Source organism: Electrona antarctica (assembly GCF_951216825.1).
Source record: "Electrona antarctica genome assembly, chromosome: 18".
Taxonomy (NCBI): domain Eukaryota; kingdom Metazoa; phylum Chordata; class Actinopteri; order Myctophiformes; family Myctophidae; genus Electrona; species Electrona antarctica.
Window position 1 is genome coordinate 32525338 of NC_136799.1, and position 27466 is coordinate 32552803.

At 42.1% G+C, this 27466-nt stretch overlaps 1 protein-coding gene across 7 annotated transcripts in view; it reads left to right on the plus strand.

Annotated features, from left to right (window-relative positions):
- The window catches only part of eml1 (EMAP like 1), a 78639-nt gene that overhangs the window by 2590 nt on the left and 48583 nt on the right, over positions 1-27466 (plus strand). For 2 of the 7 annotated variants that reach the window (XM_079529086.1, XM_079529088.1), the window contains exon 1: positions 16323-17011. The exons of 1 other annotated variant lie outside the window; for it this stretch is intronic. In XM_079529086.1, the coding sequence (XP_079385212.1) occupies positions 16945-17011 (67 nt within the window). In that variant the 5' untranslated portion in view covers positions 16323-16944. Of the gene's footprint in view, positions 1-16318; positions 17012-27466 lie in introns of those variants that run through there. 4 more of the 7 variants (XM_079529083.1, XM_079529082.1, XM_079529084.1 and 1 more) reach the window with 4 other exon arrangements.

Consider the following 27466-nt stretch of genomic DNA (forward strand, 5'->3'; position numbering starts at 1 on the left):
CAATGTGTTTTTATTTGGATGACACACGTTTATTTTCATCTCCAGGAGTATTTTTGGAGTGCCTGGAAGCAGTTTGTCATGGGGTGTGGGCACTGCTTTTTGATTGTTTGATTGAAGTATTTATTAACAGTTAGCAGAATTACAGTACATTTCAAGACCAACTCAATACAAAAACTGTTAACTGTGGACGACACCATAACGCATTACACTTGTTTACAATAGGGTCCAGCATATGGTTTGGCAGTAATTTGTCATCATGGCTGAGATTTTGATGTGTTTATGATTTCTCTCTTTCGCTCTTTATTATTAAAATAACGTCTATGTATTCATGTGTTTATTTATGTATTGAAGAGTATCACATAGTTCCTAAAGCTGATTTTCTTTGTTCAAGGGCAGCATTTACCAAAGCATTTGACATGTCTACCTGCAGGTGTCAGTATTGGCATAGCTTATGGTCATGAACAATACTCTGACCTAGTGAAGAAAAAAGCAGGGTGAGGGAAAATCTAATGGGGTTCTAAACGGGTCTGTAGTATGGGAAATCCTCTAGTACTATCGCGTAGCAGATGCAACACGTTGTGAGCTTAAGATTTAACGACTATTTAACTTTAGCATGACCTTTGAAGTAGGCTATAGCATCCAAGAGGTGGATGGCAAGCACAAGGTTTGGTGAAGGGAGAAAGGATGTACTGTAAGTAGTCAGTATAGGCTACAGCAAGTCAGTGGAAATGAAAAGCAGAATTGGTTGATCATGATATTATATAACTGAGATGTATGTAGCCTATACTGTATGGAGCCCACGATCATAGTCTCTGTGATGAAAAAGCTTCACTAAAGCAAGTGGCCTGTTTCTGTGTTCCTATTGGGCAGATGCAGATGTTACAATACAGACAGATGCCTTCAAGGTGTGTGTGTGTGTGTGTGTGTGTGTGTGTGTGTGTGTGTGTGTGTGTGTGTGTGTGTGTGTGTGTGTGTGTGTGTGTGTGTGTGTGTGTGTGTGTGTGTGTGCGTGCGTGTGAGAAAGAGAGGGAGACATGGGGCTCCATTTTCGTCACCGCTAAACCCCTTATCCCTAAACTTCTTTGCCTATTTTTTATTATTTTGTAAAACATTTTTTAATAGTTCAACTAGCCAATCTACATTGACACGTTGTGAGCTTGTAGACTGGCCATTTTAACTATTCAAAAATGTTTAGCAAAATAGTAAAAAAAGGCAAAGAAGTTTAGGGATAAGGGGTTTAGCGGTGACGAAAATGGAGCCCATAGTGCGTGCGTGTATGTGTGTTTGGGGTGTATGTGTCAGCATGTGTGTCATCAGAAAGATGGAGAAGAGAGGTGAAGAGAGCATCATCTCTTCATCTCCCGCTGACGTCAGCAGCACTCCATCTGTGGCCTCAATATGGAAACAAGTCAAATGTATTTCTCATTTCAAAGGCTAATGTAATACCAACCTGAAATAGGATGTTTGGCATGGGATTTTCTGCATCGTCCAGTGTATTTTTCCAGACAAATGGTTTCAACTTAAACATATTCTGAATATGTCTGAACTTGATGCACACATTTGGTACCCCTGCCATCAATGCTAGAATAGCCTCCTTAGTTCCATCATTGTGAAAGGTTACCCAGTTGTGAACCAAACAGGTACATAATGGCCATATAGAGTATGACACTGGAGGATAATGGTACATAAAGGGAAGAGTTTGACCATTACACACTGTGGTAAACTCTCATTGTCTCTTCTTATTTTGTATAGATGTTAATTGTATGCCTACTATACAGTACTGTATGTTGGTTGCTTGTTCAAAATTATGTTCTGCTTGCTTGTCCGCAAATTCTACTTATGTTATTCTTAGATGTTGTTAAGACAGATGCTAGGCTTGATGTTTATCTGATATCCTAGATACTTTGTAGCACTTCATTGTTTTACTTATTTTGAACTAATAATTAATTACGTGACCATTTACCCTGTCTTTTGTTGACTAGGGTACATGCCATTTACTCTGATATCCACTCTGGATGAGAGCATAGTTAAATGCCTAAATCGTAAACTAATAGTATGCATTAGAATGCAGTCTGCATTGATTGATCTTAGATGCTCAGGTGCCAGGTGTATTGATTGAAGGTCTGTCAAGTTCTGCAACAGAGGCCCTTTAATGCAGAATATCCTCATGATGAATGTTTTTTATTCAAGTGTGTTTGCTTCATTAGCAGCCCAGCTTGTACAGGCTTTTACATGATGCTCTTGTATCAAAAATAATAATGAAAGGAATGGAACATGACATAAAACATCATGCAGTGAAAAGGTTTTCATGAAAATGAGAGATTGATAAATAAATAAAATGATATGATGAAAATGAGAGTGAGAGAGAGAGAGTTCCTGCTTGTTCAGGAATTGGGGGAAGGGAGTGCAGAGATGTTTCAGCAGCCAAGTCAGATGTGATTAATGTTGTAGACGGTTGAGAGAACATATAGCTGTGTGTGTGTGTGTGTGTGTGTGTGTGTGTGTGTGTGTGTGTGTGTGTGTGTGTGTGTGTGTGTGTGTGTGTGTGTGTGTGTGTGTGTGTGTGTGTGTGTGTGTGTGTGTGTGTGTACACAGTACACAGTACACAGTGTACACAGTACTACACCATGGAGTACATTTACATGCTTAGTGATGAATTGCTTTTAGGCTATATGACCAGGTTTGAGATGAACACAGCGATTTAGCATAGCATAGGTTGATGAATTATAAAGCAGATTCTCTGGCTCACTACTAGCCAGTAGCCAGTAGAATATTTAAAGTGTGATGATGGAGAATGATGGAGAATCCCTGCTTCATTTGGACTGATTGATTGAAAATTGTATTAACAGTTTGCAGAATGGGTACAGTTCAAGGAAGGTACAGGTCAATACAAAATCTGCGAAGAGGATAAAACCAGAAAAAGCACTAAGACTGATCGAATCCTAGTCTGTATAGAACATTAAAGTTCCTTTGCTGTTTTACTTGAACCACTTAAACCCTAGTTATCACCCCTAGTTCCAGTTCTGCTCATTTTTGAGTGGTGTACACCGCTCCAATGACTGGCCGCGCGTGTCCCTAATATGTATGTCTGTTTGGCATGGATTAGGAAGAAGCTGCAAAACGGCCGGGTGACCTGCTTTCTAGTGGCGCTGTTGAGCTTCACACTGTGCACTATAACTATGTTAAAAGACCTACATTCAGAAGCTCTCATGGACCAGAGCTACATCCCTACCTGCTTTCTCTGCACCATTTAAGGCCGTTTCCAAATGTTAAAATGTAAAAGACCAATATTATTATGAAGAAAACAAGATTTTAAGACCGCTAAAACAAATAGAATAAAGTTTACCTTCAGAAAAAGCGTTGTTTATGGCTTCTGAATGTAGGTCTTTTACACATTTTGTGCCCAAAACGTCTGTGGACGTCCTGGGTATTACCGCACGTGCATAGCCCAAGACGTCTGTGGACGTCTTTGAAAAAAAAAAAATATATATATATATATATTTTTTTTTTTATTAAAAAAAATCAGAAAAATCAAAACACTTTTTCTTTTCTTTTTTTTTAACACGTGGTGCCAAAGTTTGTGTTTTCGCCATTGAGAATGCATTTGGCGTTTAAATTAAATAACTCAGAAACTATAAAACATTTCAAAGTAAAAAGTTCCAGCATGTGTCTCCACAGTCAGCTGAATTATAAAAAATTTGAATGGATTTTCTAGGTGAAAGTGATTTTGGGCAGTTTTACGTGGGCTCTCAATGTTTAACATGTAATGTCTATGGAGTGACGTCACGTCAACACCACTAGGTCTGGAAAGGGGGCGTGGAAAGGAGGCGGGGAAGGGCTGTGAGATAGGCCTATAGGGACATTCATAGTGTGGTTAATTATAATGCATATAGTCCTCCCTCCCATATAATGGTCTGTAATTATTTCTTGGGCTATAATGTGATGCAATGCATCGTGCACAAAATTAGAGGCTCATTAGCATTAATTGAACACAACTCGTCATCGTTGGCCAACTGACCATAGGATCTCAATAGATTTCTGTAGACAGGGTTTGTAGAATTAGACCTGATCCATTATGCCACTACGTTTAAGTAGCATGCAATGACGAGAATTTAGCATGACCTATGACCCCTAATCCCTAACTATGGCATCATTATCCATCTTGATGCAAGAGGAGGAGGAGATGGTGGCAGTGATAAAGGAGGTGGATTACTGCAGGTCTCTGGAGGTGGCTGTAATCAGTTCCTACAGTATTACAATGTATAGTGTGAGTGAATTAACATGTTCTTTCCTTTGTATTGTGTAGCACCACCAAGATAATCAGCCCGACATGGTTTTATATCACCAATATGTTTCATACTGTGTTAGGTCCAGTGTGAAACATCCTATATACTGAATACATACTGAATGCATTTGAGGGCATGCCAGGTACATTGGGCTGGCCACATACATATACGTTGTTTGAGTTAGGCTGGCGACAACGGTTCAGTCTTTTCTGCTATGTCTCTCACTGTCAGTCTCTCTGACTATCCATCGCATGTGCTGTGTGTGTGAGTGCATGCATGCGTGTGTGCGTCTCCATTGCATACTTTATCAGTTTAAGTCCAATCTTCAGTTTTGGAGTGAATTCCTGGGTCCTGTTATATGTATTCTCAACAGAGAAGACCATTTCACCCCATTTACTGCTGTGAACTCTAGTCTATACGATTAATTCTGCTTCAGTTAGGTATGATGTCTGCTGGTGACAAAGACCCCAACAACAACAACAACTTTTGTACACAGGATTAAGAGCTAATTAGGGCAGTGGTTCCCAAACTTTTTAGCTCGAGACCCAAAAGGGAATGTCTCCCCGGAGCCAAACAACTGGTGAAAATAGCCAAGATCATCTTGTGACTTGTTTTGTCCTGCACCAGCGATGAAATGGATGTGCGTAACTGTTTGTGAACTGGGGCACAAAGTGAGACTTTTTTGTGTATTTGAAGCCTGCGTCACCTACTGGCTTTCCAACACCTTCATTCACCTCAAATCCCACATGAGCAGCATTGTTCTATAGCAAACAATAGCTGTAGCTGCAGTGTTGGCAGTGTATTTAGAGATGCAGTATTGAGAACCTCAGCTCAGTTGTAGTCGATAATTTAATACTGTTTGGATCAATCCTTATTTACTGTATTTGACTTATCAATCATTGACAGACAGCTGTATTTCTTATACAGGATATCATTCAGAACCAACCACTGCATTAGCAGTTAACTTGCTTTTTAACCAGCTGTGGGTGACAATGTTATCACACGTAAAGATGAAATTACCTACCTAGGTTCCATCCTGGAGGCTAATCTTTCCGGTGATAAAATGGCCACCAACGTAATCAAAAAAGTCAACCATAGAACAAGATTCCTCTACAGGATCTCCTCACTGGTCAACAAAAACACCTTGAAGACCTTAACAGGAGCCCTTGTACAGGGTTTCTTTGACTATGCATGCACCTCCTGGTACCACAGCACCTCAAAGGCCCTTAAAACCAGGCTCCAGACTTCCCAAAACAAACTGGTCAGGCTCCTACTTGATCTAGCCCCCCGAACCCACCTCACCCCTGCCCACTTCGACAGGCTGGAATGGCTTAGGGTCGACGACAGAGTACAGCAACTTGCAATGGGTCTGGTCCACAAGATTCGATACACCACCAAGATACCCATGTACCTGTCTAGATACTTCCTTAATGTTAACGAAGTCCACACCCACAACACCAGAGGGAGTGCAACGAACCATGTACAACCCAGATTCGGCACAAACAAGGGACTAAATTCTTTTCGCTCCTATGCCACCAAAATGTGGAACGCCCTACCAACTGTCATTAAGACATGCGAATCCCTTGACTCCTTCAAAACCGCTCTCAAAGGGCACCTACGGATGGCTGCAATTCGAAACTGGCCCCCGTAAAATCTGAATCCCCCCCCCGCCCCCCCCTTTTTTCCCCTCACTGTATATATTTCTTTTCCCTTTTTACCTCCTTTTTGATGAATTCCTGTTCTGTCTATAGAAGTGTCTATTTGTACGTCTCTAAATGTTTTGATGATTTGAACATGGTGGACCCTGTTGGAAACAAGTGTAATGCTTAATTGGGTCGTCCACTCACAGTTAACAGCCTTTGTATTGAGTTTGTGCTTGAAATGTACTGTAATTCTGCAAACTGTTAATAAATTCTTCAATCAATCAATCAATCTGTTCTGGGGCTTGATATTTATGTGTGCTGACTGCTGACTATAGTGTTCCATATCATCACTGAATGGAACCTTGTATGTCCAAACAGTTATACATTTCAGGAAATGAAAAAGAACCTGTAATTTCAATGGCTCCAATGTAGTTATTTCGTTACAATCTCTTGTTAACACTTTTCATTGGTTAAATATTTATAAAGTCCGCACAGACAGACTTAAATGGCATCCCTATTTTGGGCATGACATTATAAGTGAAATGGTTTTACAGATTGTCAAATGTTTGTGAAGCGTGTTGTGAGCTAGGGCTTTACTTTATGAAAGAACACAGAACGACAAACCTAGGTCCTAGATTTGAGAGTCTCAGTGGCTTTCCACATACATAATGCCATTAGGTACCATGACCAAAGACCGTACCAAAACGTTAAGTGATGACCCACTTTTCATGAATCATAAGGATTTGGCTGTGGTTCCCCTAAAACGCATTGCAGTGTTCTCTTGCTGTGATATGTCATCACGTGCCTTAGTTTCTCTGCATTTTGAAATCTGATTTTTATCATGCACTGTATAATTCATACCCAGACAGTATTAAGAGAAGACTTAAGCTCTGCAGATGGTGCAATATAAACTACTGATGCCTGGTACTGTACATGGTGTGATTTTAGTATTTGTAGTTGCAGCAAGGGCAAAATCCATTTCACCCGACCGCCACGTCGAGCTACCTCAGTGGACTGGGTTTATATACCACCAGTGGTGGGAAAAGGTACTCCACTCCACTGTTACAAGTAAAAGACCAGAATTCAAAATGTACAAAGATATTGGAATTAAAATATAGGCTTATACTATATACCAAAAAATATAAGTGCTCATTATGCAGAATGTACCATTTCACAAGTTTTCAAATGTGTAAAATGTAACTAAAGTTTTCAAATAATTGTAATGGAGGAAAAGGCAATATTTGCCTCTGAGATGTAGTGGAGTAGAAATAAAAGTATGGAAAATTGGGATCGCGCACTCCAGTAAAGTAGAAGTACCTAACATTTTACTAGTAGGTACTAGTAGTAGTACTAGCTGTCTTTCTATCTCTCATTTCGTGCTTAAATAAAAACGTCTGGGTTTCCGAGGCTATTTCTTGCTGAGAGCCGTTAACTAAATATATTACCATTTCATTTCAATGGCTTAGTCTTTTTAAAGTAGGTCACCGTCACATTCCTCCTCCATATTCCAACATGGCAAATACCCTTTTAATAATGTCTCATTTTCATGGACACCAGTTTCTATTGATAGAGTAGACATGTTGCCACACAAACAGAGACCCATGCACACACACACACACACACACACACACACACACACACACACACACACACACACACACACACACACACACACACACACACACACACACACACACACACACACACACACACACACACACAACCTTTAGGCAGTTAGAAGCGGAGGACTTGGCCTCAGGATTCCATTTCCAAAACTAGACTAAATATAGAGGTTACAGTTTGACTGGAGGTTGTCAACTTTGTCTCTCTCTCTCACACGCACACACGCACGCACGCACGCACGCGCACACACACACACACACACACACACACACACACACACACACACACACACACACACACACACACACACACACACACACACACACACACACACACACACACACACAGAGTAGATGCAGAGTATCACCACATCTATTCTAACAGATCTTAAAACATTGCCTTTGCACAAAAACATACATTATTGTTTTGAATTGAATATTGTTTTCAATTTAGCCTCAACACATTCTGATAGCTTAAGAATAACAGGTTATTTTCTCTAGCAGGCAGGAAATAATGCATTTTCCACATTAATTCAGCTCATTGTGAGCTCACCCACATTCCGTCTCTTTCTCTAATAACTTCTGCTATCCAGACAGTAATTAAAAAGAGTGAGCTGCACCTCCCTTTCTAATATTACTGCATTATGAGACGTCATGCTGTTTACACCCTGAATTGATCTTGGCCTATAGCTAACACATTATTTTCTTATGACTCATTATTACAATGTGTGTGTGTGTGTGTGTGTGTGTGTGTGTGTGTGTGTGTGTGTGTGTGTGTGTGTGTGTGTGTGTGTGTGTGTGTGTGTGTGTGTGTGTGTGTGTGTGTGTGTGTGTGTGTGTGTGTTCTGTTCTTGGCATGGTGGCCAAAAAGGTGAACTTATGAAGCCTACTTAAATGTTAGTACAAGAACTACAGTTTTAAATGCCAGACATTTCACTGGCTCGTAAGATTTCCTCCCACACAGATCTACAGTATATTGGTGGCGTCGCTGTCGGGTGAAAAGCTTTTATGTCCAAAACTGTTATACTTTTCAGGAAAGGGATAAAAGAAAAAGAAACCTATGTGTTCCAATGCATACGATGTGGTTATTATTTTGTCACAAGCTCTTGTTAATACTTTTCATTTATAAAATCCACAGACAGACTTAACAACTTTCAAGCTGGCGTCTCTATTGGACGTGTAATTAATTATAGGTTAAAATAGAGAACGTAGCAGATCTACAAGCTCACTACAACCTTCTACCTCGTATGTCAGCTATTTTTGCTATACATTTGCAGCCTGCAGGACACTGTCATAAGACAAAGTAGAAAATAGGTAATTCATTCATGAAATTTGAAAAATAAGAATTTTATTTTGTATACCTTCTTAGCTCCCATTTAAAACATCTTTGCTAATATGAAATCCCCTTTAAGTCTGCTGTTTTCGTTGTTGATTTGCTGAAAATGTCAACTGTGCCAGTCAGTCACTGTAGTATTTACTGAGGTTTATCTAAAGTGCAGTTGGTCTACCAGTAAGACGCCCTGAGGGTGAGAAGCGTGCACGCATCTGCCTGGGTGATGGCAGACTGCTGGGCGAGCACTGGCACTTTGGCATGGGGGGGGTCAGGATCAACATATGGAATGTCGGTCAGCTCCATATATGCATGGAGATCTAAGGGTTTGAGGTCAGATGTAGAGTTGCTGGCCGACTGCATATATGCAGATCTAGGTGATGATCCAGTCTTCTCCATGTATGGCTATCCAGCGTTTGATGAGGTCAGTGTCGTGATCTTCATATATGGAGACGGCCATATATGGAGCGTGTCACAAGGCATGACGGACTGACGGCCTTATATGGTGGCGTGACGTGTCACAAGGCGTGAGGGACTGACAGACCTATATGGTGGCATGACGTGTCACAAGGCGTGAGGGACTGACGGACATATATGGTGGCGTGACTGACGGAACATGCAGGTTTTCATAGTAATCTGTGACCTATGGTTGCAAAAACCCATAAAGCAGCCAAAAATTACGGTGTCAGCTCCCACCAAAGAGGGTCTTGATCCATGGAGCTTTCCAGCCTGATTGATATGATGAAAACACAGACCGCCCCAGGCACTTCAAATTTAAATCGTGATTGAGTCCAGTACTGTTGCAATTTCGTTTTTATAGGCCACCAGAGAGACCATGGGTTTGACTAATTCATGGTATAAATAAATCACAAAAAGCAGGACAGGCCCAGCAGATGGTACCTGGATCAAACTGAGGAGGATTGACCTTGTTCTCTCATACGGATTTGATTGTGTTTAATCCGACCCACTGACAGACTGACTGATCATCTGGGTGTAATATAGAACATGTTAGCAGGTGTGTGTGTGTGTGTGTGTGTGTGTGTGTGTGTGTGTGTGTGTGTGTGTGTGTGTGTGTGTGTGTGTGTGTGTGTGTGTGTGTGTGTGTGTGTGTGTGTGTGTGTGTGTGTGTGTGTGTGTGTGTGTGTGTGTGTGTGTGTGAGATTTCCATCTGACAGCGACAATAAAGTAGTATGTGTAGTACCATACCATACCGTGTTTGTTCATTGATTATATTTTGACTGAGAGATGACTTTTTGAGGAATGTGTGTGAAGGGGCTGTGTATACAGTACATTACCAAGGACAGGAGAAGCTGCATAAAAATACAATTTATTTTCTGTACGTCGGTGTTGCTTGCCTATACACAAACTGAATTTCAAGCTAAAGCATTGCTTGTCTGCGTGCGTGCGTGCGTGCGTGCGTGCGTGTGTGCGTTGTTGTACGTATTATTACTATTTCTTGTGATGGCCAAATGCGCCACAAACTTGAGTAGACATTGTGAGGACAATTCTCCTGGTCCTCACTATAAAATGGTTGATTTATGGTTCAAAAAGAGGGAGTTATGCTTACAATTAGGAAAAGATTCAGGTCTGGGTTAGGATTAAACATTTGAACACTAGGATCTAGTAGCCTAGCCTCAAAGACCGCAGGGATGGAGTTATGCCTGATTTAAATGTGGTTGTGCACCAGTGTGAATCGAAAATAACAGATCTACACTGTATATAAACTTGAAATTCATAAAATCCCCATCCTAAAATGTTGATGTCCTCACAAGTATAATATAAAACGTGCGTGCGTGCGTGCGTGCGTGCGTGCGTGCGTGCGTGCGTGCGTGCGTGCGTGCGTGCGCGCGCGCACATACGTGCCTACTGGTTTGTGGTAAGAGTGGGTTGTGATGGGAGGACAATGGGGAGGTGTTTATGTGTATGGGAGAAAAGGTGGGGGTGAGCGGTGGGGGCTGTGTTCCCACCAGCTGGCACCCGCTGAGAGAGGTAAAATGGGGTTTAGCCGTGGGGTGGGTATACCCCTGTTTCAGCTGCCCCTAATGACGTACACACACACACACACACACACACACACACACACACACACACACACACACACACACACACACACCATCCCCTTTTCTCCCACCTCATCTCGTCACTAATCTAGAAATCCCAATCTTCCCCCCCCCCACCCATGCAGTCTGAGAGTTCCAGTATTCTCTAATCTTAGCCCGTCAGACAATGCGACTTCGGAGCCCTTAGGGCAACGATGGATTGGTTCATATACGAAAGAACACAGTGAATATTATAGTTTGTCTTGCTTTATGAAGAAGAATCATCATCATCACCATGAGCCATGTACAGTTGGAGGCCATCGATATTGTCCTTTTCTTTTTGCTGAGGTTTGCGTGATCTGCGCAAAACCCCTTTTGGTGTTTTAAACATTATGTTATAATTTAGCTATTGAAAAATAGCAGATCTACAAGCTCATGGCGCGCTACGAGCTTGTAGGTCTGCTATTTTTGAAAAATCGTGAAAATATTTATTTCAGAAAACTGGAGGATTTAGAAGGATTTTTTTAAATTTTGAGGTCAGGCCTAAATGGGTCAAATGATAAGGGACAATATCGGTGGCACCCAACTGTACACTGGTTAGAATGTTGAGGTGCCTGCCATGTACACTGGTTAGAATGTTGAGGTGCCTGGTGGCTCTGCCAGCAGGTAGTGCACAAACTGTGTGCTCGTGAGCTACAAGGACATGATTTGACTCCCAGTCTTGTCTTGCTTGTCTCTCCTCTGTCTGCCCTTGTTTTGCTGACTCTCTACTACACTCTCCTAGAAGAAATAAAGCATAAAAATGCTGAAAGAATAAGTAGGAAATATGCACTTTTCATTTTATCAGATGAAATACCATTCCTTATGCCTCTGTGCGGTTTTTTGATTTTTTTTATGGCATGTTTCAAATTGCTGACAGGCATGGCTGCAGGGCATCCACAAATGCATAACAATTACAGAGAGGTCATGTCAATAGCTTAGCCTTACAGGGCCCGTTTCACTGATACTGAATTCTACATCTTGTGATACCATGGTTCTCATTTAATACAGCTTCCTGGTTTGGTCAATCTTTTACAGCGGGGCTCTGTAGGAGGTGAGTCTTTATTTCCGGGCAGTCCTGTGATAGCCATTTCTTGGTGAGACTTTTTATGAGCCTCCAACTGTTTATTGCAAGTATTTCTTTCCACCCATTCTTGAGTCATGCATGTTTTCACATAATGTTTTCTATATTTTTTTAATATTTAGCTTTCATTTTATAACAGAATCAACGGTCAGACCGGCCTGAACTCAGAGGGTTAGGAGAGGATAAATTAAATTAAATTCATAGGATTATTAGGCACGTTTAATCACTATGAACCTGTCATCCCTATTATGGACATGGTCAGTCATTATTGTACAGTTTTGTAAAAAATAAATCACGCAGCTATTTTCACAATTTCTTAATTTGTATTATTTATTTTATATTTGGCAATAGGGAGTTCTGCTGCCCGAGGCTATGGATATTTGCTGCATGGTCCTTGGCATGGAAAAGTGTGGGAACCACTGCGGCACATGATAAAAAACATTTAGGAAATAAAGTGATACGATGTAGCCTTCTAAACGAGACAGAGTCTGGGACTGGGAGTGGACGGCAGTACAGACGTGGGTTCATGCAAAAAGACTGCAGTTGTAATTAAACAGGATACTGGTCCAGGGCAACACAGTGAAGTACGAGACGGATACACGGCATGCACTACTAGAGCATCTCTTTCTATTATTTGCTCCATTTCCTCTCATGATTTCAAACAGAGGGTGGAGTGTTGCCTACATGAATATAGGCCATAGACCCTGTCTGCTCTGTGGCTCTTATTATTTTACCATGCAAGCCTGAACTATGAATAATTCAAAGAGGTTTACCCCCTATGTCTGCAGCAGAAAGAGGTTTACCCCCTATGTCTGCAGCAGAAACCCCCCTATGCAAGTCAAAATAAAGAGTACTCCAGGAAGCTCTCTATTTCACCATCGACACTACTTCTGAAACACACTCTCACTCTCACTCACGCATGCTCATGCGCTCACTAAACTGGGCTCTCTATCTTTCTTCTCCCTTCCACTATTCCACTCTATCCCCTCCCCCTTCTATTCTGTTTCTTTTGCCCTCTTTTCAATTCCCCTCCGTCTCCCGTTCTCTTCAGCCCCCTCCTCTTGTTCCTGTTATGATGATCTCTAGGTCTCTGAGCTGTCTGCGACGGTGCAGATAAGACAGTCAGACAGACAGAGAGAGAGGAAAGACACAATGATAATCGTGTTTAGTTGTAGTGGCTGCAGCCTGCAGCACTGAGCTGGCTCTGAGGAGGTCAATGTTTTGCTTTATCATGGGGGCAAGTGGGCAACACTCCGCCCCGTGTTCCAGTGTGACTCCACACCTGTGTGTGTGTGTGCGTGCGTGCGTGCGTGCGTGCGTACAATATCTCATAGTGGTGGCTTTATAGTCATTCACATGTTTTCATCCATCACTTTGGTTTTCTCATTTTCTCTCCTCCCCTGACTTCTCCTATCCTCTCTTCTCACCTTCCCTTCATTCTCCTGAAAACTGTGTAGCCCATAGCTGGATGATACCATGACTGTGGTACTACAGTACTCACGTATACACAGTACACACACAGAGGATTAGTATGTACTGCAGTTGTGATCAGAATTCAGGATAGACTAGTTAATACGCTAATGTACTTTAGTCCAGGTTAATTGTAACAGTCCCTACTAGTCCTCTAACCCAGGGGTTTTCAACTGATTGTGAAGGAGGGACCACCACCCTGACTAAGAATCAACCTGGGGACCACTGTTGTGTTGGGTGGGGACATGGACTATAACATAAATGCTTTTGTAACACTGGCTATGTATCTCATGTGTATACATCCCACTGTTTCTCATTTCCTGATAACTAATAACAATGACTCAACCAGACAATCCAGTGCTTTCCCCCTCTTGAGATTATAACTCCCTTTTTCTGTTGAATTTCTTGACCTCCAATTTGTCAGTAAATGACTACATGGACGGTCATCATACTGTAGGTCACCAGGTTATTTAGTTCACAGTTTCTCAACTAAAAAAAATCAACATCCTACATTACTAAATGCATGGTCAGGGACCACATATACAATACCTCGTGGTCCACCTGTTGAAAACCCCTGCTTTAACCAGTTAAATGAAGATCAGAGATTATGTATTGAATGTATTGAATTATAGTCTAGTAGGGCTGGGCAATATATTATATAGACAAAGTAAAATTTGATATTGCGACAATATTGTGTGGATGACTATCTGGTGCGTTCACAAAATATAGTGACAATAAGAAAATATTGATCACAATGAGATTAGAAGTAATCAGTAATCAAAATTACATGACATCACAGAAGTTGGTACATATGCACATATGCTTTGGAAATGTACAAAGATACAGGTGTTTTGGAATGAGGTGAAGAATGAGCTGGACACCTTGCTTGGATATCATTTGAACTTGTCACCTCTCCAGTGTGTACTAGCAGCTAAGGTATCCAGTGCAAGGACCAGACACAACGCCAAATTGGTTGGAATACTCTTATACATAGCGAGGAAGACTATACTCAAGCTTTGGATTCATAGAGACGTTCCTACACTGGATGATTGGTACAAGGATTGGCCCTGTCCAGAGTGCTCAGCTCTAACTGTGGTTCCTCTGGAGAAACTGACTTATCTCCTCCGTGATAACATGGAAGGGTTCACAAAGATATGGGAACCAGTCTTAGATGCAGTGGACCCTTCTAGACTGTGCTTCAATGTACCTTATTGAACGGTAGTGAATAACAAAGACTCTGGTGACCTGTAATGTAATCATGTCAAGACTGTGGTGTACTCGTTTTGTCTTTTTTTTTTTTGTGTTTGTTTGTTTTTTGTCTGTGCATTGTAATGTCCGTATTGTGGTTCTTGTTGTTGTCTCCACCAGGCCGAAGGCATGGGGAGAGAGTATGTTTTGCACTCCGTCCGTGTGTCCGTCCTTCCGTCCGTCCTTCCGTCCGTCTGTGAACAGCTAATCTCCGGCACCGTTAACCCGGTCGATGCCAAACTTTGCACACACACTCCCTGGATGCCAACGATGAACCTCTGCCCCACATTTTCCAGAACGGCCTGTTATAGCGCCACCATGAGGCAGCTTTTCACATTTTCTACCTAAAACTACACCGATCTGCGTGAAACGTTGCATGCACACTCCCTAGAGGCCAAGGACAAACCTTTTACCTGCCTTTTCCGCATCTGCCTTTTATAGCGCCACCAGGAGGCCGACTTTTGTAAAACACATTTTTTGATATTACTCCTCCAGATTCTGTCCAAAAATCTCACAAATCGTTACACAGTATCTCTATGGTCATGTGCTCAAGTCGGATCTGTCTGATATTTCATATTCCATCCTAATTGCCTATAATTGGCTTTCACAGTTTGCAAGATTGCCCCGTTTTGAACAATAGCCTCAAATCATGAACGCAGCATGCAATTTACGTGAAATCTTTCACACATTTTCTTACTAGGCTGAGGAATATATCCCACCCTTTTCACATTGGCCTGTTATAGCGCCACCAACAGGTTGATTTTTGCAAAACACATTTTTGGAACAAAATGCCTCAAATCGGTACACATGATCTCTGTAGTCATGTGATCAAGACGAGTCTGTTGGATTTCTCAGATTGTACACTGATTGGCTAAGATTGCCTTCCAAAGTTTTCAGGAGTGGCCCGTTTTGTACAAAATGCTGCACATGTCCTGCTCATCCAGAATTCTATCCTCAGAGATGCTATGAGTGATCTGGCTCTGCATTTCCTCAACAAAATGAAGGAAAAAAAAATTCTCCTAAACATTTTGCCAAACATCACACACACTCCTATCCTCCTGGTGGAGACCTGTGCCCGGAAGGGCACTTTTTCTAGTTTTCCTATGTTATGTTGAAAAAAGAAAAATGTGTGGTTCTATATATATACATTGAATTGTGATTGAACAGTTGTGAAATCTCAGAGCCTCAATAAAAATACATTAACATTTTTTTGTTTACATGACATCACTTATGATGATCTCCCTAACCCTGTCCTGTCCTGTCCTGTCCTGTCCTGTCCTGTCCTGTCCTGTCCTGTCCTGTCCTGTCCTGTCCTGTCCTCTCCTCTCCTCTCCTCTCCTCCTCTCCTCTCCAGCCAAGCAGGCAGTTAAAAGTGGGAGGATCTGTTTGGAGTCACGCCCCACCCCCCTGTGAGCTCACTCGTCCTCGGACTGTGACAGGGAGAGCCAGGGAAATGCTGGGCTGTCCCAGGCTTTTATCTAAACACTCACACATGCAGGCACGAGCACGCACGCACGCACGCACGCACGCACGCACGCACGCACACACACACACACACGCACACACACACAGTGACACACACACACTCTGTGCCAGAGCCTCAGCCTGCCTGCGCTCTTAAAGCTGTTTTTCTGCTGGGGATCAGCCAGAGTGCTCAGCTCTAACGACACCCAGCTGCTGCTGTGGACAGAGAGGAACGATAGAACAACAGAAAGGAGGGAGTGGATTAGAAAGGGAGGAGAGGAGAATTGAAGACGAGCATCGGACGAGAGAACAAACCCACCGGGGCAGGGTTTTTAACTTCTCCCTGTCTCTCTCCAGCCAGTGGTTCACTGGCTGCCCTCTCTCTCTCTTTCTCTCTCTGGCGTACATTCCTTGGCGTGTGTTTATTCTGTCGGTGAAGTTCGGCACTCAGGAGCCTTTTTGGAGAGCAGAGGAAAAAAAGACTTAAGGAGAATAAGAAAGGAGGGAATTAAGAGAAGAGGACAGAGAGAGGTTGGAGTTCACATGACATAATCGGAGTGAATGGGTTACCATGGCGACTCACACAGGGAGCCTGACCCGCGGAGACTGAATGGAAGGAGAGCCTTGTGAACGATAAACTGACAGAGAGAGGAGAGAGGAGTCTACCGAGGAGGAGAGAGAAAAGAACCAAGGAGAGAGAGACGGAGTGGAGGTCGAGAATGGAGGACGGCTTTTCCAGCTACAGCAGCCTGTATGACACCTCCTCACTGCTCCAGTTCTGCAACGGTAACACACACTCTTAACTAATCCTCCTCTTCATCATCCCTCTGCTCAGTGCTCTGTGTTCTGTCTCTGGAGTGGACCTGACATGTCAGCAGAGCTGACTGACTGGCTGAACTTGACACCGTGTTGTGTGTGTGTGTGTGTGTGTGTGTGTGTGTGGGGGGGGGGGGGGGGGTGTTCTGTGCGTGCGTGCGTGCATCCATGCGTGCGCATGTGTGTGTGACACATACATGTGATGTTTCAGCCATGGTTTCAGCTGCAGGGGTCTTTTAAGTCATGTAGAAGTTCACTCAGTGCAAGGTCCCGGTGTTCAATTCAATTCACGACCTCCAATGTTTGTAACAATCTCCTCCTTTGTTCAAAACGTGGCAGCTATGGACCTTAAGCAGGGATTAGCGGTATCCACGTAGAAGGGATTTAATCAATGCTTAACTCCTTGTCAGGTCCAAAGACTTGAACGTTGACCCAGTCTGATTTAGGAAGGAAGGGTGTGTTCATGTTTTATTGTTTAATCCTGGTGGATATTAACAGATAATATGACTGGAGCCTTCAAGGGGAACTATAGTGTCCCTTTTGCTAGTATCTAGGCCAGGATAATGTCAACAATACATGGAGCAGCAGGCACCACATGACTTTGTAAACATGGATCAGGAAGACCGATGAGGAGTCGGACTATAGTCTTTTTGTAAATACTGTTCTGATTATTTGTTTTTCCTACATTGTTGATATATTTGAACAAGATATCTCTCTAGAGAGAGAGAGAGAGAGAGAGAGAGAGAGAGCTTAATGTTCAATTGTATTAAATGTATTGTCTAGAATGGGGAGGTGTGTATTGTGGCTGTTAATATTAGTGATGTTGTTGAGTCACTGTCATAGAGGATAGGAAGCAGCATGACACATCGTTCTGTCAATCTCCATCAATCAAGGATGATTCATCAGAATATATCACCCACTAGGATAAATAACATCCCTTACCTAATCAATCAATCAATCACCCTTACTTAAGTTATCATAAATTAATATTTAAAAACTAAGCATGGTATGTTACCATTGTGCATTGCAGCGTGATCTATTACTAGCAAATATAATTTCTGAACTTCTTGACATGTAAACCAGCTAACGTTTCATAAACCATATGATCTTCTTGGTTTAGCATGAATCTGAACACTGTAGCCTAGCATCACTGTGTAGTACTGTAGTACATACATACATACATACATACATACATACATACACAGGATTACTTTTTACTGCAATCAGAATTCAGGATGGACTAACCAGCTATGAATAGCTGAGGCACATGCATTATTAGTCTAAGTAAGGCTGGGCAATATAGACTAAATCAAATATGTTGATATCCTAACAATATTGTGTGGATGACTACCAGTATGGTGCTTTCACAAAATATTGTGAAAGCAATTCAAAATATTGAGATTAGAAGCTACAGAACAATCTGATAACTTCACAAAATTAGGCCTACATCGCTTTACTGTATTGTAGCTCCAATCATATTTAGGCTCATATCATGAATGATATCGATATAATATTGATAAAGTATATTTATTGCCCAGCCCAGTCTAAGTGAAGAGGAACACAATTATTTTCCTTAGTTCTGTCTTTGACTTTCAGCTGTAAATCTTCTTGGTGTGATTTCCCAGTTTGATCTGAGGTGTTTCTGTGTCCAGTGATTGTACACCAGTGGTAAGCGAGCTGAAGGTATCGGTGTGTAACGCCACAGTAATTGACATGTGGGTAATGAGAAAATCAATGACTTTGGCTGCACCCTGTAGGTACCAGCAGTGCACGAGTGGAGAAATGTTATTGTTTGGTGTAGTGAAGCTGAAGCATATTGGATTTGAATCACATATCTCCTTCTATATGGAAGGAGATATGGGATTCTAATCCAATCATATACCGTCTACTTAACTCAATCTTTAATTATAAAGCACAATAGCACATTTACAAATGGTAAATGGTGCATTTATCGCCTACACCTGAGGCGCTTTACATAGATTGTGCATCAATTCACCCATTCACACACACATTCATTCGCCGATGGTGGCGGAAACCATGCAAGGCACCAACCAGCACATCAGGAGCAATTTGGCGTTCAGTGTCTTGCGGTTACCATCCAGCCACTCTACCCCTGAGCCACCGCCGCCCAAAGACGGGTCAACCAAAGTGCTGTACAAAGTCAGATTAAAAAACAGAAGACGGATTAAATAGGGGGAAAGAAAAACAAATAATGCAATTTAACAACAAAAATAACAAAAAGAAAACACAATTTAAGCCATTTTGACATAAGCCAAAACGTAAGCCAAGATGTCCACGGTTTTACGATCAGACAGAAATGAGGGAGAAGAAATTAGTTTTAAGTGAAGATTTGAAGACCGCTACGGAACGAGCAGACTTAATATGTAGGGGCAAACTGTTCCAGAGGCTGGGACAGGCCACTGCAGAGGCTTGGTCACCTAGTCTGGACCTGTAACTAGTTTGAGGCACAATCAGGAGCAACTGGTCAGCCGACCTCAGGGCCCTGGCTGGGGTGTATGATAGATACAGGGGGGCCAGCCCATTTTGGGGCTGATATGATCGTACTTCCTCTTGCTAGTAAGGAGGCGAGCGGCAGCGTTCTGCATTGATGTGAATTACAGTAATAGAACCTTGATGACCATTCTGTGCAGCATGTTGTGCTTCGCCCCATGTTACATTTTGCCATCTTCAATTCAGAGGTCACAGTTCTTAGCTGTTATTATAGACACTGGTTATATGGAATAGAAACTATGACCGCTGTGTGCTTGATATTGCTGTATACACTGGTGAGGTGACTTCCACTAACTCATTTAGACTTGGAACACCTATATGCTGTTATATCTTTCAAGCCATATGTGTCAAGCCATGTGTGTGTAGTTATTGCCATATATTGTAGTGTATAGCAACATCATTTTTATTAAGTGGTGCAACCACACCACTTACTTCACTCGGGTGTGATTTTTTATTATGTCGTCGCTGTCTGGAGGAAACCACCTAACTCAATTTTTGAGATTTAAAAAGCACTTCGGACAAAACCTCTTAACTCCATTGGACCCTCAATCTGTCTGCTAAAGCAGCTACTGTAACTCCACCCTCTCCCCCTCTCATTTAAGTAATTTGCAATATATAAAGCCACAATACTAACCTTGATGAGGCAGTATGCATTGTTTAGAAAATATAAGGTTTTCTTGGGGGAAAAAAATCCTGAAAGTTGAACATTTTGGAGTCAGGTGGTTTCTCCCTGACAGCACCCACATAATAGATTTTACCAATTTTTTTATATAAATGAAATAAAGTTTTTCAGAAAATTTAGGTCAGAATTTAGAAGGTGTTTTTAGAATCAGCTTCAGGTCTAAATGCGTATGGGAAGGGAATTCTGCTTTTACAAAAATAGAATAGACGGGAAAGGAAGAGGAAGACAGGATGACATTGTGACAACAGACTGATTTAAACCTCTGGTGTTATGACTCGGGAGTTCACATTGAGACTGCAACGATTCATTGATTAGTTGGCAACTAATTTAGTAATCGTAATCAAATCTGCAACTAATCGCTGGAGTTTATTTTTGTTGCAGTTAATCATAGGTGTATTTCCACTTAACCATAGTTTTTCCAGTGTTAAAGAGGAGTGAGCCATCTCTTCCGTTACACTGCTGATGGCTGCACTTTAGAACCATAGCGACTGCAAAGCTAAATATGACACATAACAATGGTGACGCTCTATGCAGAATCACATAGTATCCAAAATCTAAAGGCTGAGGCCATTTTACCTGGCCTCAACATCTCAAATTAACATTAAAGCCAATATACTATGTCTAAAAATATACGTCTTGATTATTATTTTTAAATGACCTATTTGAGTTTAAAACAGTACCGTTACTTTTTAGTCAAATGTGTAGATATTCTTTGGCTTTAAGATGAGGTGGCTTTAATTTATTTTGATTGTATTTGTCTTTTATTTGAATAGCAGCCTAATAATCAGCAGCTGATCAAAATTGTCTAAAAGAACCTAACATCTAATTTATAAGGTGATGGCTAAATAAGTGCCGATTAATCGGTTAAATAAAATAATCGGACAATTAATCGATTATGAAAATAGTCGTTAGTTGCAGCCCGACTAACAGACTGAGAAAATAAAAACAAAAGGCAAATACTTACACCCATCCAGTTTATCAATTACAATGAACAGTATGCTCTGTCTCATCAGGGGAGACTTACAAACTGCAAGGTCAGATACCCTGAACCTTAAGTCAAAACAACAGGAATGAAGTTCATGGACATGTACCTGTCATCATGAACACATGTTCTATTCCTGTTCAGTGAAGAGCGTGCTGACAAGGCCAAAGATGCCAGCTGAGACATGTTAGTGGGTCCGACCAGAAAAACAGGTGTAACCGAGGCTGTGTGCAAAACTGCATCGGGATAAACTCAGCAGCTTCCTGCTAGGAAGTCATGGCCTTTGTTAGCAGGTTTACAAATGACACTACAGCGCACGGCTAGAGTTCTTGGACTGGACATTATGCTGTCATCGCCTCTGAGGCCCATGTGATTAGGTGACAGTTGGCTGAAGCCCAGTATCAAGGCAGTCAGATTAGCAGGAAGAAGGTGCTGCAATACTGAGATATCATAGCATAATTATTAAGGTTTCTTTGAAAAGCTACAGAGAGAGAATGTGTGATTTCTCTTTGTACTATTGGTTACATGACTTCAAATCAGTATCACAAGTATTTCAAACCTTTGCCTCGAATACAATGATGAATGAATCTTTTGTTTGTTTGTTTATTTATTTATTTTACGTTAATGCATCTTCCTATTTTTGGATGCCACCATTGTATAACAATGTACAATACAGGTTTTAGTGGTTAATCCATTTTCCAATCCAAATCCATTCAAATTTGTTCAGGTTGATTTGTTAAGAAAAAAAACAACAACCTGCTTCTCAATTAATTGATTAACCAGATGAGCCAGATTAAGTCAGTTATTGGTTCTGAATATCGGTTTCTGTCCAGCACTCATTTTGGCCTTCTGTGTCATGGCTGAGATCAAGGAGAGGTTCCTGTGACTGTGATGTTTTGTGGAATCCTCCACCCTGTCATGTTTCCTCTCTCTGAGTCAGTCTATGAATTAAGACATGCTGCTGTGGATTTGTCAGGGATTTTCCATTCTCTGCTCTCTCTCTCTCTCTCTCTCTCTCTCTCTCTCTCTCTCTCTCTCTGCTCTCTATATCTCTCTCTCTCTCTCTCTCTCTCTCTCTCTGCTCTCTCTCTATCTCTCAGCTCTCTCAGTATGAAACATACATACACAGATTACATGTGCACTGTTACTCATACATTGTGTGCATGCACACACACACACACACACACACACACACACACACACACACACACACACACACACACACACACACACACACACACACACACACACACACACACACACACACACCTAATGAAGGCTGGGATTCACGCTACAAGAGCAGCGCCCCAACAGAATGCTTAATTGGGTGAGTGTGTGGTTGAACTATCTGAATGCACTCTGTGTATGTGTTTTTATAAATATTGGTAGAGTGTGTGTGCGTGCATGCGTGCGTGCGCATGTGTGCGTGCGTGCATGTGCACGTGTGTTCAGTCTGCAGGGCTTGTAGACCAGTCTGACATCATACTGTTCTGCTGCTGCCGCCCAGCTGAACTCAAATCCACTCTGGGCAGAAAGCAATGATGTCATTCGTTCCGGAACACCTCCCTTTCTCTCTCTCTCTCTCTCTCTCTCTCTCTCTCTCTCTCTCTCTCTCTCTCTCCCTCTCTCCCCAGCTGGTTCGTGTGTTGTGGAGCATCCAACCAGACTAATGTTCAGAGACTAGGTCAGCTAAACTGGAGAAACACACATAGGCTGCATGTTTTGTCCTCAGGAAATAGAAGCTAGTTGAAGCTGACTGACAAACTCCACTGCGCGCGCACACACACACACACACACACACACACACACACACACACACACACACACACACACACACACACACACACACACACACACACACACACACACACACACACACACACACACACACACACACACACACACAGGGGATTTTCAATTTGTCCACGAGAAATTGCATTTAGATTGTTCTGGATCTGGAGGAGAGGACTTGTTTGGTCCACTTTAGTTTTTGAGTGCCCTTTAATGACATTTGTGATGCCTTAATAGAAGTCTCAAGGCTCTGAAATCACATCCACATCTTGTCCTTTTGTCCATTACTTTAGTTTAGTTCAATAAAATGCCAGCATTCGATGTCTTCTGTCACTTCAATCAAGCCATTGTCCCTTCTCTGTTAACCCATTAAAACCTGGGGCAGATTCTACAAATGTCTTCTAAATCCTAACAGTTTTCTGAAAAATGTATATATCGGTGTGGTGCTCAAACCTTTTCATGTCAAGGACCCCAAAAATTATATGTATTTGGCCGCAGACCCACATCTACAGTAGCCTTACATAGCCTTAAGGACTTCTCCTTAAAGGGACATTTCACCGCTGGAAGAAACTGCAGTCACTCAATGTTAATAGTACTTGTAGTAGATAACAGTAGCACAATTTGAATTTTGCACCATATGGCCTGAAAAATGATGATGTCTGTGTGTTTGACTAGGGTTTGACTGGATTGCTGAATTCTATTGAATAACCATAATGCCTTACTGGCTGCACTGCCCCTCCTTGCCTCAGTATGTATAGAAATAAGCTGAGAAAGTTGACTAATAATAAGAGAACAATCCCACGGTCGAGTTTCAGCTCAGTGGAGGAAGCTGGCAGACAAGGCCTACAAATCTGATGGCTTGCTTTTATTCATTTAAATGACCTGGATGAGGTTAATGAGTTCTCCTCATTAACTTCAGATATCCTGGGTCAACACGATAGCTTTCCTGGTACAGTGCAGATCATATGAAGTCATTCCCGCAGCTGGCCTGGGTTCGAATCTGACCCGAGGCCCTTTGCTGCATGTTATCCTCTCTCTCTCTCTCTCTCTCTCTCTCTCTCGCCTTCCCAGTCTCTACGCACTGTTTAACAATGCAGAAAAACCTCCAGAGTAGACATCCCCATCCCCTTTACAGTATCTCTGCAGTACACACACACACACACACACACACACACACACACACACACACACACACACACACACACACACACACACACACACACACACACAAGTCTCTTTGTAAAGCCCTATTAATGACGGCACGTGTACAGTATTAGGATTAAAGCCTCGCTCACGTTACCAACCAACCACAACGCACAAAACAAGGAGAGAGGGATAGCTGGATGGAATGACAGCTGCACAGGTGGATGGACAGGGGCCATCCCTCAAAGGCCTGCCGTCAAAGTGACATTTACAGCTGACCAGGGAGGAGATCCTGATCCTCTTCCTGAATCGATTGAGTTTCACGTGATCGCTGCCTGGGATATACTAGTTGTATTCCCCACCGCCGAGGCTACACCTACACAGTAAAATCTTCAGTGTAGATTTATCTATTTGTGACTCCGAGAGTGTACAAATGGAACCAAATCGACCCTTACTGGTCTATTTGGTTCCATTTCTACACTCGGAGTTAAGTGAACACTCGGGAGTTTACTGTGTTATGTTGTGTAGGCTAGGGTCTTGAAAAAAAACCTCTCCCCTTCTCATGTCCCTCAAATGTCTGTCCCGCCTGTCTCTCTGTCCTGGTATCTCCCCGTTCTCCCTGAATAAACCACGCTATCCATCAACGTCCAGTAAAACTCGCTCAGTGGCTGACCTGCCCTGGGACATCCATCCCATGTGTCCACAGGCTAACTGTAGAGAGAGAGACAGAGACAGAGAGACAGAGAGAGAGAGAGAATAAAATGAGTTCAGGATTCCTGCCATCAGTCACCTGTACTGTAACATGCTTCTAGTAAATATTGACCAGTGTGGCAGAGCTCATCCACTACTGCTGATCCAAGTAATGGTTCATCGATTTCCTATGGTCACGTCTTAGAGAGACACACACACACACACACACACACACACACACACACACACACACACACACACACACACACACACACACACACACACACACACACACACACACACACACACACACACACACACACACACACACACACACACACACACAATTTCTCTCCCTCTTCTTCCCATTCCCAATCCTTTCTTCCTGTAGTCTCAAACTCTTCACCCCTTTCATCTACCACCGTTTCATCTCATCTTGGCACTTCTCTTCTTCTCTGACTCTAACACATACACTCTCTTCGTACACACTCCCCAAGCACACCCTGTCCTACCATTTGATCTTGTCCGGCTGCCGCAAGTGAGGCTAAAAGGCAAAGCACTCTTCTATGTCATCTATCCAAGCAGAGAGATTTTGTGGCCAGCAGGGCTTTACGTCCTAGTCACACTGCACTCTTCGTATGACCCCGTGTCTCTCAGAGTTTCACACTGCCGTGTGTGTGTGTGTGTTTTACAAATTATATTAGTAGTAGGGATGTAGCAGCAAACACCTGATACTGTTTTTGTGGATGAGAGCCACGATGATGTGTATCATCATGTGAATATTCTGGAGGTTGGCTGCTTATTTGATCTATACATGGAACAAGCCTAACGTGACTATAAGCTAATGAAATATCAGGATCGGCTCAAAATAATCACGGGTTGAACTCTATTTTTGTCAGTTTAGGACATGTACACAGGCTGTTGGTCCAGGGACTCAGATTGCAGGCCTCTCTAAGAGGAAAGCTACTAGCAAGCTGCTCTGTTTCTGATGTAATTAGAATAAGTAATACAACATTAAGAATCATGCTGTGTGTAGATGCATGATCTACTGTATATGGGAACCAACCGGCTGGCTGAACCTTGCCAGTTGAAAACAATGCCACTTACGTAAAGCAATAAGTCTAAGGTGCACATTGTGCCATCGTCCCTGGCTGCACACCGGGTGTGCTGTGCTGCACTGGGCATGAATGAATGCTTTTAATAGACCTTAATACATCTTTGCTGGTACCTCCACAGACACATAATGATGTTATGAATGCTAATCTGCATAGCATAGCTTAGCATAGCTAAACAGCCACTGAATAACTAAACTGAGCATGTAACATGCAACAGAACAGAATTCAACAGATAACAGCTAGGCAGGGCTATACACATAGAATTTAGAATTTTGTTCAAAGCGATTTATTAACCACTTAAACCCTCAATAGTCTACACTTTAAACAGTAAACAAATACTTAGTTGACCATTTCGGTTCTGTACTTGGTATGCCCCCCACATAAAAATCTCCCCGACAAAAATAGTTTTATCTACAAGCTCAAGAATTGCGACGCATTGTGAGCTTGTAGATGGGCTATTTTACGCAAATATTCCACACAGAATAGGAATGCTAGGATTCAAGTGGTAAATGTGATCTATCTATCTATCTATCTATCTATCTATCTATCTATCTATCTATCTATCTATCTATCTATCTATCTATCTATCTATCTATCTATCTATCTATCTATCTATCTATCTATCTATCTATCTATCTATAGCCTACAGTATATACCTATATAGTTACACTATATATACACAGTACAATGCATTGCATTTTACTGCATGTGCATCTAACTAGCTCCCTGCATAAATCGTGACAAGGGAGGCATTCAGCTTGTGTGTGTGTGTGTGTGTGTGTGTGTGTGTGTGTGTGTGTGTGTGTGTGTGTGTGTGTGTGTGTGTGTGTGTGTGTGTGTGTGTGTGTGTGTGTGTGTGTGTGTGTGTGTGTGTGTGTGTGTGTGTGTGTGTGTGTGTGTGTGTGTGTGTGTGTGTGTGTGTGTCTACTGGCTATGTCATGACTATGAAGCCTTCAGGCTGTGTGTGCGTGCGTGCGTGCACAAACTGTGCATGCGTGCGTGCACGCGTGTGTCAAAATACAGTGGGAACTGTGAAGGTCAGAAGAAGGAACATTGCAGGCCAGAGGAACTCGGCTGTTTCAGTCCTGGAACATGATTTCACGTCTAGAGACGGAACAGTGAGCTCTATTAAAGAACCACCTACATCCAGGCTGCACGGTCCATACATGATAACAGGTGGAACAGAGCCCTGCATTCTATCTGCAATGCCAGTAAAGAACATTTACCTAAGTACAATTTTGAGGTATTTGTACTTTACTTGAGTATTTTCAATTTCCAAAACATGCATTACCCTGCGATATACATTTCGGCCATTTCAAAATAGCAGATCTACAAGCTCACAATGTGTCGCGATGTGAAACATTGTGAGCTTGTAGATGTGTTTAAACATTTGAAAACTTGAAATGGGCCATTCTGCACAATGAGTACATTCTACTTTTGGCACTTTAAAAAAAAGTTAATTTTCATGAATTCCGAACTTTTGCTTGTAACAGAGTAGTTCTACATTGCAG